This window comes from Haliaeetus albicilla, chromosome 9 (genome assembly GCF_947461875.1).
Source record: "Haliaeetus albicilla chromosome 9, bHalAlb1.1, whole genome shotgun sequence".
NCBI lineage: Eukaryota > Metazoa > Chordata > Aves > Accipitriformes > Accipitridae > Haliaeetus > Haliaeetus albicilla.
Genome location: NC_091491.1, coordinates 3,068,485 through 3,083,249, shown reverse-complemented (window position 1 = coordinate 3,083,249; position 14,765 = coordinate 3,068,485). Strand labels below are relative to the sequence as shown.

The following is a 14,765-nucleotide window of genomic DNA, read 5'->3' as shown; positions in this document are numbered from 1 at the left end:
ACTTGGATTTCACTTCTGGATCTGCTTTGGACCAGTTGCCTTTGAGAAAATCATTCAGTCTTTTAGACACTTTGTTTACCTTTCTGTTGAATGGGAAATACTTTAGTGCCAGTGCTACATCATTTCACTGATTATTTTACCTGCCATTTCAGTAGACAGAATAGGCCTCCTATTCCCTGCACATTTTCAGTACCGTGCTGACAGCTGCAGTATTTCATGCCATAGCCAGCATAATCTCCAAAGTAGGTGAAGAGATGATTGTAGCGAAAATCAAGTGCTTTGGAACAAATGCTCTAGTATAAATGTAGTATTTTCTTCAGATATATGATTAAACAAGGTGTTTTATCTGTCCACAACCATTAAGATATACAGGAAACAATGTTAAGTGCAAAAGATCAAGAACTGAACTAAAATTGTGATTCAGGTTCAGAGGCCATTCGTAACACAGCTATATTAATGTTCTACACAAATTCTTCTTTATGCATAACAGGCATTGTAAAAAGATAATCAAATGATCTATGAATGTAACAGAAGAAAAAACAAGTGCGACACTTGAGTCAATTTAAAAGCAGTGTGACTCCAGTTGAGGGCATACTATCAGAGAACTCTTAATCTGAAAGCTATTGATGAAATAGGTAATTTGCAAGGACTCTTTCAAAAATAACTTGTAATTAATAGTAAATGTAGAAAAGTGTTTCAGAATTTTCTGTTGAAGGGTCACCACCATGAGTAAACTGGTTCTTTATTAAATGGGTAAACGAGAGCCTATAGCATAGTCTCCTTTTTTTTAATGATGTGCTAGTCTTCTGGTCACAGTGGAAAGCCTGATTTAAAATCTTCTATTTGCAAATATTACCTACTGATAAGTAGTAACACAAACCTATCCATTCATTTTGAAAACATACAAACTTTTTTTTTTTTTTTTTTTTGGTAGAGAAGCAGAAACTACCAATAATCTTTGAAGTATTTCCCATTAATTGAGGAATACAATAACACATTGAAAGTAACAATCCTTATAGTTTGTTCACTCCTTGGATAGCTCAGCTTCTAAAGTAAAGGTATGAAGGAAAGCTTTCTCCATCCAACGTATCCTCTACATATATAAGTATGCTGTTTGGATTAAGACAGAAAGTCCTACAAGAGCAGTATTTGCATAACTGGTTACATGCACTCTTATTTAGGAGAAGTTATTCACGAGATTACATACACTTACAAGAGGAAGAAGGAGAAAAGGCACTATGAGAAGTTTTGCAAGTTGGAAACACATCAATAAAAAGACATTTCACTTCTCTACACTACATGGTTTTTGTTTTAAACATTTAAGACAAGTAACATTAATATTCTAGTTCAACACAGTAATAATACATACAGAGAAATTTACAGAGACTTGGTAGCCTTCCTCCACACCCAGAGTGATTAAATTCTTAATTGAAAAGGGTGTGGTACAGAATTAGTCTTATTACTGTAAGAAGATTTACTTCAACTCTTTAGCCTTTGAATCGCTGCATAGAGGATTACCCTTGAAAAGCAAATATTTTCCTTTAGGTATAGATATAAATCCTTTGCATCGTCTGAATCAAGGTATCAAACAGACACAAAGTATCTTAAGACCCTCTTTTATAAGAGGGGTGATACAACAATACTGTCCAGAGAGCACAAGACAAGACTGTTAACTTATTTTTCTAACTTAAGTAGATTTAACAAGTGTTTTGCTATCAAACAGTGAGTGGCTGTAACAATGAAATTGCTTGGTGCTTGTAATTCATTTGGTATATGCTGATTGAAAGCATCTTCTAATTACTTTTTAAGACACAGATATTACTTTAGACACTTCTCAATAATAATTCTGACCAGGAGTAATATAAGAAAAGGCTAATCATGAAATTGTGATTACACTGAGAACAAAATAAATTCAAAATACCTCTTCATCTAATTTATATCAAGAGTCTCTATTTTTTTATTCTTTCTAAAAAGCTTAAGCCATGGGCAAATGTGTGCTCACACACTGAAAAAAAAAAAACAACCCCAATTTTAAAAGCACTTCACGGTGTTATCCCATTAGCAAAAAAGGAATAGAGTTTTAAAGATTAAATCTACTGGGGTTTTTTAGATGATAATACAATCTATATATAAGACTTTATTCACAAAAAAAATATTCTTACCCAGAAGATCCAATGCTTTTGCACACACCAAGAAGAGGCCGCTTCTCAGAAAAATTATCACATTTCTGAGCACCTAATAAGGAAAGCAAAAAAGAAAAAGCAAATCACTAAGTACTGTTTGTGTCACCTTTCAAAGTATGGGTGTACATGTTGTGGAGGTCCAATATATTGAAAGGATATTGAATATATAATACAAAACTCACAGCCTGTACAAGATTAGTGATAGAAATACAAATAACAGGCAGAGTCATAAACCCTGGAAGAACTATTCTTGAAAGAGACAGCAACGAGTAACAAAACAAGTAACAAAATCTGGCCAGAATTTTGGAGTTATCTTCTATTCATTTCAGTTGGGGTTAAGGATTCTGTAACTGTAACAAGTAACACTTGCTCACTTTTCATTGTTTTATAAAAGTTGTCTGTAATAAGGCTGTTGCCAACTTTGCGTGAATTTCACACATTGGTTTCCAATTTATTCTACTGAGGTGTAAGCAGAGCATAAGAGTGTTAACCATAAGAGCACAGCGTAAGAGCAGCTACTCTCTTTAGCATGTGACAAACCGGGCTGCGGAGTGTTTGCCCAAAGCACGGCCATGCTTACACAGCCCATGCCCTGTGCCTAAGAAAATACAAGATTAAGTTCAAACCAGGCTTCAATCAAGCGATTCAAGCCTTTAGGACCTCCAGCAACTTCCAGCGAGACTCAGCCTATGCCTCCTGTTCACTCAAAGTGAAAACACCATTCTAACACCGTATCCAATCTACTTTTAAGGTTAGCTTCACCACGTAACACCAGCGCAGCCCCAACAGCAGAGTTTGGCATGGGCTCGTCCTCCGCTCTAACTCAGTTGCTGAGACAGTTATGCCTGCCCTGGGATCTGTGCATGCCGCCACTGCTGGCACCAGAGCCAGGCCATTAAAACCAGCCTTTCGCCTTCCCAAACTGCAGTCACACCTTCACTCCAGAACCATCAAATTGTTAAACACGCCACACTTCTTAAAATGGGATTTTAAAAGTTTTGAAAACTTTGCCTTATTGCTATGTAAACAGAAATAAAACTGAGTCAAAAAAAAAAAAATCTCTTCTACTTGTGAACAATGTTTAGTAAATTCCAGGGTATGTTTCTACCCAACTTAAATAATAGAATAACAGCCACCACCACCACCACTACTAAATTTCCTCCATTTTCTTTCAACCTTTGCCTTTTTAATTATCTATCTATCCATAGGTATGCATGTATGTGGTGAATAATGGAATTTTATTTTTGTTTTCCTCCATTATACACCAAACCCTTTGATCTAGAAAGATGATTAGCGATATAGTCTGTTCAAAATTTAATTCAGAAATACTGGTATGCTGCACTAAATCAATTATTCAGAAAGGCACAACAATTAACAATATACATTTTCACATAACAGTCTCTGTTAATTATTAATAACTCAGGTACATGCAATTAATTTGTAACAAAAAATGTTCAGTGCTCTCATCTGTACAAGGGTAAGTCTTCCCTCCTACACATTTGGGTATTTATAAAGTCAAATGGGTCATCAATAATTTCACCATCAACAATAGCTTTACAAGTAAGCTAAAACAGCCAAATGTATTTTCCTTTTATTCCTATTATTTCAAGGGCTTTTATGAGTCATACCTGTACTGTATGTACTGACCTGTAAATTGATAGATGAAACATATACTCTTCTTAAGAGTCTGGCAACCAATTTTTCTTCAATACAAGTAACAGATGAACTCCATTTGTTTCTGTTCACTTAGCTAGTCGCTCTCAGCATTAAGGGTGAAATGCTGACTACCAGGAGTTCTGACATTGATTTAAGCGGAGCCAGGATTTTACTTTTTTTTTTTTTTTAACTAGGATATATTAGAGATATGAATTCATACGTTTCTTCCTGGTCTAGTTCTAAGTTTAACAACAAGGAAGGAGGAGTGGGGAGTACAGGGAAACAACTGCACAAAATCAAAAGGAATACCAGTTTTTAATACCCACAGTACAGATTTGCAAAATTTGTATAACAGGTGCTTAAACTTCTGATTTCAGTCTGTAATGATTGAGGTCCTCATTTAAAAAAAAAATCCATTTTCTACTTCAAATACATACTTTCAGAATGTAAATATTAATACTGTAGAAAAGGATCATTATTTTGAGGACTCTGCAGGGCATTAAATCAGGTTAATAGCAGTCCCATTCATGAGATTGCAAAAAGCGACATGTGTTGTTCTCTGCAATGCTTAATGGAGTCAGCAACCCTTTCTAGTTCTGCAGTAGAATTTAATCTTCCAAGTTATGGTGGATTAATTTTTATTTGTAAAATCGTGTTTATTTGCATGTGCGATATACTGACGTTGTACACACCTGCTCCACAGACAGTGTTTAACAAAATGCAGCAGGATGATTGAAATGAAAAACAGCTAGCTAAATCCCTCAAATACAAAAAGTATTGAAATCCTGTTGCAAAGTCTTTTTCTTAAACTCCTTTTATTCTAAATCCTTTTAATTCTGTCATATAACACTACAGCATTTATAAAAAGCTGAAAATCCTGACAAATCACACAATTAAAGTAATGAAAACTGCCCTTCCTGCCAACAAGGCACCACCTTATCTACAGCTCCATTTAGCTAAATGATATACATTTTTTAAAAAAATAAATAAATCTAACCTCAGTTAGTACACTTAAAACTTAAAAAAAAAAATCTGTGGCTAAATGAAATTTCATACAAATCAACATTTAGAACTTTATGAAGGCAAAAGGTTATCCACACATAAGCTCAAAGCAGCTTATGTACTGTACTTCTGATGAAACTGTGAACAGATACCTCTTGGGCCTACTAAGGCCTCTCAATAATGCCAATAATAATAGTAACAACAGCAGCAGCAGCAGCACACCTTTTTGAAGAATAAAAATGAAACACCAGTGATCTTCACAGGAACTCAAAAGCTACTCAAAACTATGAAAAGTACCCCCGTTTCCCTTGAGTAAGAAACACACTGTATAAATGTCATATTCTGATCTATTCAGCAACAGCATACATGCACAATGGAGTATATTTTCTGGTATGTAATTCCACTGATCAAGCTCCACCACAGCCATTTAATAATGCAGTGCACCTCCTGTTCAGCTAAACCCCTCTTATTTCTGTCTGTTACTTGAAAATTGTGTTGCATTTGTGGTCCTGGCCCATGCCAGTGTAGTAGCCAACCAGTACCTGGAAATGCATTAGGCCACATGGATGGCATTCACTACGTACAGTTTTCACTCCCTGTTTTGCTGCTTCTTTTGGCGGGGGAGGAATGTTTCTTAACGTTTCTTAATCACTACCATTTTGTGTCTGCTTCCTTATTGAACACAAATGCAAAAAAGCATATGTGCTACCTGAAACAGAAGTGAAGAGGCTCGAGTCAGACCTAAGAACAGTGTATGAATTCTTTCCTCAGCTTCAGGGTAGCTATAAATGCTCCTTTTTCTGCACAAATAAGCTCTAACTGCATTATTCAATATCATGCCTGATCAATGGCACTGCGACTACTGTCCTCATCCTGCCACTTCAGATGCTCCTTTAGCATTAATGTTCTAGGCCATGAGCATCATATTCTATCTCCCTTAACTCCCAGCATCACCCAGACATTTCAAGTATCCAAGTCCCTCTCCAGCACCTGCATCATCATACCTGTTTCTTACATCCCCCAAAAGATATCACCTCAGAACCCCCTTCAACTCCAGTTGATTTCCATACCTACTGCCTCCTCGGCCCATTCCACCCTCCCATTTCTGAGATAAAACAGCAACATTGCAAGAAGCAACACTGGCTGGAGAACATTATCGTGGCATTTCTGTCAAAGAGAGCTGTGCATGTTTACAGAAAGTTGTTTTTTATTCTGTACATAATTTTTTATTTTTTATTCTCTGATAACTATGTAGCTTCTGTATGAAAAAAATGAAAAGATGACCTCGAAACATAGAGATCAATGAGAGTCACACATTAACCGAAGACAGACAGAAATATTTTGATTGAATCTTCGTGTAAAAAAAAAAAAAAAAAAAAAAAAACCCACAACAAACAAACACCACCACCCCACCCCCCCAAAAAAACCCCACCCAAAACTTAAAAGACGTATCAGTCTAACATGGTAAAAGTTTAAGGTGCACTTGTCTAAAGCATTGATGTGATATGGCCAGAACTGAAATGGTGGCATACAGGTCAGCCTGCACAGCTTCAAAGAAATTAGTATTTTAAAATGTCGTGCTCCAAAATTCTTCCCTATAATAGCTATAAAAGGCTTACTTGCTACACTTGAGAATTCTGTTCTGTAATTTCTATAATCCATGCACATTAACATTCATTATACCATAACAACCCACATAACAGTTACAAAACACCAAAACTTAAATGCACACCTGCATGACCCACTTACCCCAATCCAAATCTAGCTACCAACTGCTACTGCTTGTTCAGCTTGCAGGGCTAGGTCCTCTGTTATACATACTATGCAATTATTTTGGCTTTCAAGGACTTAAAACCACTAAGCCACCCAAGTGGTTGAATACAAAACTCACATCTGCCTTCCTTTAGAGAGCAACCTAAGTATTATAGTTCTTTTAAGTATACCTGCACAGAAAGCTGAGTCAGCTTTTGAGGTTCTAATTTTATTTTACCAACATCAAAGATACAAGCAGTAGAGTACAGAGATAAATCTGCTGCAAAACTTAAACTTTCAACAGTTTTAGAGTTTCAAATACAAAACTATTCTGTGACCCGATTAACTTTAGCTCTTCATGTTAATTCTAGTTTTCAACCGTTCATCCATAAGGTTCCTTTGGTTCATAGTTGTTTTAAACATAGTACCTCTGATTTCTTTCTTTTATTTCCTTTCTTACTTTTTTTTTTTCCTTATCAGTCAATTTGACTAAGCAGTCAAATTCATTGAGAGATGTGGGACTATTATATCATCTTTTCTGCAAGCAGCATAATCTAGAAAATGGCAACAAATTAATTCAGTTCACTGGAGGAATTTATTTTCATAATGCTGAGACATGGAAATAGGTTTTACAGACAATGACTGATCTAAACTTCAACACACAAGCCTGTCATCATGTACCCTTTAACCATGAATTACCACACACAATGCTCTTCCTGCAGATTTTCCTAGTTTCTTGATTGACTTTTAAACTATGCAAGCCTGCCTTAATAAATGGGATAGCACAAGGCAGAAAGCAGGGCTGGGGGCTGGCCAGGGCTTTGTAAAATGACCTGGGATAAGTAATGAAAAATGGGAGACTGTAGCACTTACTCACTTCAGAAAGCAGCAGTATTCTGATTTTGTAGGAAAAGAATAGCAAAGCTATCTGAAGTAAATCTTTTATTTCCTTAGCACTGATTTCAGAAGTATATATGCAACAGGCCTCAAAATGAAGTCAAAACACAACAAATTTCAAAAAATACTAGAGAGTTCTGAATCTCTTTTATTAGTGACTTCATAGGTTAAAGAACATAAAACTACTACAGAAAACATAAATAAGTAAAATTTTAATGTTTCTATAAATATCATGGAAATGCTAATTAAAAAAGAAAAAGCACAAGACAAATGTAGGAATATCCAAGACTGAATACTTAAAAATATACAGAAGTCAAACTCAGTATCATTTCAATTCTACAAGTAAGTATTCGTGCAGTCAGTTACCTCAGAAAAATGAAGAAAGCATCATCTAGAGGAAGTGGTGAAAAATTAGAAAACACGTTGAACAAACAATATGAAGAATTAGGTTAGCATGGCTAAATAGAGCCATTAGGTACTGTGTGAGAGGAAACCCAATATGGAGTAACTTGAGTAGTAGTCAGGACATCACAAATTTGAATCATATAAAATGGAGGAGGAAGGAGTTAATATACCCTGATTTTTGCTTGGTTCTCTCACTATCATTAACTACAATGATGTTGCCAATGGTAGTTTCCTCTTCACAGAAAATGGTAGCTAAATTTAACTGGCAGAGTTCCAGCTTTGTTTTGTATCTACCACATAGTATGTTCTCCCTTCTAATAATCACAAAGTCTCATCAATTTGTCTTCAAACACATCTTTGCATGCTTGTTTTATCTGAAGACACAGAAAAATCCAGAGCCCAGCAAACCAGGCACCTGTATATATACAAGTAAGTACTAAACTCAATCACAGCATACAGATTTGAAAGCGAAGAGCTAGGCAAGTTAAGAAGCCGTGCCAACCAGATGACTCAGCAGATAACACAGCATGTGGCACACAAAGTGCCAGGACTTAGTATTCTTATTTCTAAGACTGACACTGTCCAGAGATGTTCTCATATTCTGAATATTAGCTATGCAACTTTAACTCCTTTCTTAAGCCTGAAATTTGGTCACAGTGTAAACCTTCAGTCTCCAAAAAGGCCATTTATATTGCAAGCTCTGGAAAACAATCAAAGCCACATCTACTGTTGACGGCAACAGTAGGTATTCTCTGCCCACTGAGACAAGTTAATGCTACATTTGTCAGTGTTATTTACAGAAATCTCTCAATTCTTTACGGACATCTTAGCCAGGCTGCAGACCAACCATGCCATGGACACAGAGACATCAAAGTGCGGCAGTGCTGGGCCAGGTCAGGTCTTGCCTGGTTTGTTAGCTCACACAAAACCCTGCACGAACATTGCGGTGTAGCTGCCAGGTCAGAACAGTTCCAGGAGCCATTTAACTGCTTGAGCATGGCACAGAGCCTGAACTAATAAACCTCATCAGATCTGAGTTGGCAGCATGCAAGGCCAGCTCCAGATACTGCACCACGTTCCTGCTACTAGGACCACTTATAACCTGCTAAATCAGATTTGAGGAGGTCTCCTTTGCAATAAGCCTGCATGAAATAAGCCTGTATGAAATAACTCTTTTGAAACAATACTCTACTATGCTATGAAGCACATGATGCAGCAGACGGTCTAACATCAAAGGACTATAGTATTTTAACAAAATAGTTGACAAACTATTAAGTTCTGCTACTGTAAAGTCACCAAGTTAAAACCATGAGCTTTCCTTTCACACCTGGGAATGAGCTTCTTATCACAAACTAAGATCTGCTTCTAGGAACGTGCCAAATCCATCCACCAAGAGAGTCCTATTTTCAATAATTCCCTTTTTACAGCTTTACAGTAAAATAGTGTTTGAGCCTACTGATGGTAATCAGCTTCTCCTTTACAAATTCCTTTTATTTTGTTCAGAATCATTAAAGCTCATGTGTTAGTTATCTAAGGCCTCTTATTACAGCTTTACTTTTATCTGATTCCAGATACTGGTCAATGATACATTCATGTACTTTTAATCAAAGATTTATTTAAACCAAGCCATGTAAAAAGAGACCAAAACATGTATTTAAAAGGTTTGGCTTAATTTAATATGAGCTAATTTGAATAGTTTTCTAATGTAACAACTATCATTGTCAGATGCTAAATATACGCAATTTAGAGACAGAAACACAGTAACTGCTTAAAGGAGTTCATAAGCAGTGTAACTTACTAGATTGAAAAATCGGAAAGCACTATTTTGCTATCAGAAAAAACAACTTATAGGTTCTTAATTAATTTACTTCATTTTCATTTACAGTCTTTCTCCTTTTTTTTTTCCCCTTTGAGAGAGAAAAGGGCATAGATATCCATTACTTAATGACACACATAACAGCAAAAAAAACCCATAGCTCATCAGGAATTCTGCAGTGTTCCCAAAAAACAGAAGGCACAACATGCTTCTCTATTACTTTGCTCAGGAAATCACTGCAACAATATACAATGTGTCCATTAAACTTTTAACTTTCTTAATTTACTTTCTTTGAAACACTCAAAATTCTTATAATTTACTATTTTTGTAATAATTTAAACAATTAGACTTTAGGCTATATTTTTTGAGTTCGCTAATTAATTCATAATATACTACTAAAATTTGTAATCCAGCATAATCCCCCAAAACCTTGACCATACTAGAAGTACGTTCTTTTCATCCATGAAGTAAAACATGGCAACCAATTTAAGCCAGAAATACTACTCAGCAGCTGTACAGAATAGCTTGCCCAGTTGAAGTTACAGGGAGAGTGGATAAGCAAAATGTTGCTGAAACCAAAAATGAGCCAGGACACCATCAAATCTGAGGCCTTTAAGAAGTCCACAATTAGATTTTGTGTTTAGATTGAACAGTGCCATTTTTTAAAGGGATTTGCTTGTTTATGCATAGTTGCTCAAATTTTGCAGCAAGCTCTTCCAGGGGGTTAACTCAGAATTTCTGAAACAATCCTGCTAAACAAACTAAGCAGCTTGTCTTAGAACCTGATAAAACTCTATTTAAGCAGTAAAAGAGAGAAGGTGCCTATTGGCACTCAAGGGATCATGATAAAAGCTCAGCCACTAAAAAGATCAAACTGTTTGAATAAATTTTACATAAAATAAGCAGAAGAGGAACAAATTAGAACCTAGTACCACCCCAAAAGACAAATTCCATTGTCTTGTTACTTTTAATGGAGTGGAAAAGCAGCCTTTTTTAAAAACCTCATTAAAAGCTGCAATTGCTAAACTTAATGCATGCACTAATAGACTAGATAATTTCACAGTTTAGAAAATACTTTCTATTTTCTTCATAAATAAAATATTTTAATAATCAAAAAAGGACATTTTCTCTTTGTACAAACTATATTACTTAGACCAACTACTTCTTGCATTATCTTACTTGCATTGTTTCAGTTTCACCTGCTGAATGGGTAACCAAAACCTTCTAAAGAGTTGAAGAGTTTAGAAGGGCATCATATTATGATTAGACTTTACAATGTACTATAACAGGAGTTTTTAATAAACGTTGATAATTTCTAGATCTACTGCTATCAGCCACTGCCTTGCCATAAAAAATAATTTCAATATTATTTTACAGCAATAAAATATTGATAATAAATATTCCTAAATAGAATTGTTAACATCTCCGTACTGATCTCTGAGCACAGATATACCTAGATATCCTCTGAACTACAAAGGAAGCAGCATCAAAGCTAAAAATCTGAAGATGAAACTGGAGAAAGCACTGGATCATAGAGTAGAAAGCAAAACCAAGTAAATAATACTTATAGAAAGCTATTGTGAAGGTAACAGTTTAAAATGAATGGAAAAATCTACATATCAGGTTGTAGCAATGATTTGGACAAAGATCTGTAAAAAAAAACTTATGCTTAATTATGAGCCATATAAATATATACTCACTGATTTGTGGAGCTGGTAAAATCCGTGCAGCTCGAACTGGACCATGACGGACAGAAAAGAGTTCCTGAGCTTCACCACTGATCTGCAAAACATATGGATTATGAACATACAATGTAAAAAAAATATATACACTTATAAAAATATATATATTTAGTAGGTAAGAACATAGGTAGAAAGACATTGTACGAAAGGTAGGTAAGAAAGTAAGTTGGTAAGATACTGCCTTTCTAGCCAACCATCCACAATTTCTCTAAATTAGAATACCTTAGAAGTCTTGAATAACACAAATTATAGCAACAAAGATGGCCTGCCTCCAGCAATGCGTGCCTTAGACTGCCTGAATGAGATACTAGCACCATATTAATAATGACTATACATGTTTTAAAAGAAACAAGACTTGAAAGTTGACTGCTGACTAAAATTAACAAAAACTCTAGGAACCTGGAACACAAGCATTTATTCTACACAGTGCTTGTTTCAAAGAAAAATGCTAACTAACCAATGATCAAGAGTAGCAACTGTCGGTGGTAAAAGATCAGAGAATTTGATATATTGGTACGTTCAACAGTCTCAAGGTGTGACAATTATGATTAAAAAAGGGGGTCAAACTAATTAAGTTTGTCACTAATGGCAATCTTGACAAGATTAAACCAGAAGCAGTTAAGAATTTCCAGACTTCCTGTAAATGGTCAGTCAGAATGCATTTTCATAACTGCCTGGTAATGGATCCGATACGGAATTTCAAACTTCAGGAAAATGGCAAACATTATGAAGCTCATTTCCAAATAACCAACAACTTAAAACATATGTAATAAGACTAAGAACACTGCCAACATGTTGGCATAAAGTTTTGCCAAACGAGCAGTTTACAATATCAAAAGTGAACACGATTTGGAACAAGGTTCTTATGAATCAATAAACTATAAATCCAAGTTAGCTTTTTGAAATGTCATTTTATAGTTGTTCTCATTTCTTTCTGCACTTCAGATCACACATTCAAAAAGTTAAAATACTACTACTGTTTGACCAACAAATCATAAGTATAGCACTTCAGACTCTTAGCTTACTTCCAATCTTAACCCGGAGCCTCATTATTTATTATCACTGCTTTAGATAATGTGGCCAGAATGAAACCTAACCCACTGAAGCACAAGTCTGTCATAAGATTATTTTGAAAACACCATTTGTTACAGAGGTAGCCCATCATTCTGTACACATCAAGTAAACACAGAATGTAGAGAACTACTGCTTTTCCATATTATGCCTGGAATAACATTCAAGCTACACAAATTCGGGGAAAATAACATTCTTAGCCATTTTAGTTTTGCAGAAAGCTAGCAGTTCCACATTGGTATGAATCAACATTACTGTTAATGATGCGATTAGAATTATTCCTGATGGACACAACAGTTTTAAAACTGTAATCAATATGAGAATTAATCCCTTAGTCTACCCTGTTCTTATTTTATTAGGCAGATGTTGCAATCCTAGCAAATTCTCCTCTTCCAGCTAGCAGCATCATCTGAACAACATACAACATTGCTGTACTCCAGCTTTTGCAAAACAGGTTTAATTCTCCCTCATGGACAGCTAGAGGCCTCTGCTCTGAAGAGCTTGCTGACCAGATTCTATTCAAGACAAAAGAATGATGATCAGAAATCAACGCAGTAAAGGTTTGCCAATTGTTTTTAACAGGTCATGAGTTTGGAGGACAGTGTGGGGAAAGAAAAAAAAAAAAAAACACCAAAAAAACAGCACATATATAACATCTGCATCCAGAAGACACAACCTGGAAAAAACTAGAGTGCAGCTAAGAAGAAAGTGAGAAAAATTTCTATTCTCTCTCTTTCTTTAAAGAGATGAAAAAAGATGAAGACAGTAGCACGTTTTCTATCCATCAGAACACACCAGCTCTATGAAAAGGGAAAGGAGGAAACAGAGAAGAAGAAAAATATAAGGCTTTGGAACTATTATTATTGGCAATTAAAGATTTTTTCCCCAAAATCATGAAAATACCGTTTCACATGTGTATGCACATCAATGGCTATGAATGAAAACAAGAGGGAAAAGAACTAGCATAACAAAAGTATGGAACAAGTGATTCACATAAAATAAGCCAATCCAATTCAGTCACCTCCTCCTACATTTTAACTATGCCAGCACATCAGCTCTAACTCCAATCTACTTCAAATAAAGTTATAGTCCCAAAAGTAAGATACACTAAGAAGGCCAAACCTTCTTAACGCAGTTTCTGCTCTTAAATATACTGAACTCCAGAGAGCATGTTTATTTAGCCTGTGATGCCAAGACCTGGTAGAGTTTAAAGCTGAGATTTTCAAAGAAAAGCCTAAAATGTACAAATACAAATGAAGTTTATTTGTACTTCAGCACCTAACATGAAAATCCCAGCCCAGGTCTTTTCATGCATATAATGCTTTTACTTTTTAGTAGTTATTTAAAAGATTATTTGAAAGATAACTATTTCATCATTTCATACTGTGGGGAAATTACAGAAAGAAAGGTTGAATGGACTAACCAAAGCCACAGGATCTGACAGTAACAAAGACGAGATTATAGGTAGTTAACTCCTGTTTTGAGACCACTGTAATGTTTAATACTGTAGTGCAACAGGTCCTTTCCTCTCAGTCTGTGTAGGATTTTTTTTTTCCACAGGAAAGGAGAAACTTTGTAGAACTAAGAAAAAAAGCAAGTAAATGTTCAGATAACTTCAGCCATCTGTACTGCTCACATACTTAGCAGTTGCTGACACCTGGGAGCCAAGAAGGAGCAAATTTTAAGACATAACCCCACTGTAGGTTTTGTAATGAAAATACAAGATGCCACCCAACCACTGGCATCTCATTTGTAAAGAAAAAGCCAAATTCAGTAAAAGGCACAAAGAAGTTTACAAAAAATCTGGACGTGACACTTCAACATGGATCAAATTAAAACACTAATACTTAACCTACCACAGCTCCAGAAAATAACAGTTTTCTCAAGGGATTTTTTTTTTTTAGTTGTATGTCCTTAACTGTTCTATAGAAACAGGAAATCATAGAAGGCATTGGACTTTGTGTATGCCATGAATTAGTAAGAGCTTGGTTGTTCTTCTGGCTTGCTTGGCATTGAAAAATGCATTAGGGCTTTAAAGTTCAAGATTTTCTTTGACTTATAATTAACTTTCTTAAACACTACCACCAGTAGAAGCTTCTGCTGTTTGCAGCCTTGTAAAAATCTGAGTTAACTGTGGTTAATCAGAATCATGCTAATGCCCTCCACTTACCTATATAAAATAAAATTTTATTACAATTGCTGAGGCCACGTGTGTCAATTTTGAGTGAAAGCACCATCTTC

General features: G+C 35.5%; 1 protein-coding gene across 12 annotated transcripts in view; it reads right to left on the bottom strand.

Moving 5' to 3' along the window:
• The window catches only part of BCAS3 (BCAS3 microtubule associated cell migration factor), a 373,998-nt gene that overhangs the window by 343,264 nt on the left and 15,969 nt on the right, over positions 1–14,765 (bottom strand). For all 12 annotated transcript variants that reach the window (XR_011326035.1, XM_069790965.1, XM_069790971.1 and 9 more), the window contains exons 6-7: positions 11,412–11,493; positions 2,163–2,235 (exon numbers count right to left, since the gene is read on the bottom strand). Coding sequence is in view for 11 of the 12 variants with exons in the window: in XM_069790965.1 (XP_069647066.1) it covers positions 2,163–2,235; positions 11,412–11,493 (155 nt within the window). In the remaining variant the exon portion in view is untranslated. The remainder of the gene's footprint in view (positions 1–2,162; positions 2,236–11,411; positions 11,494–14,765) is intronic.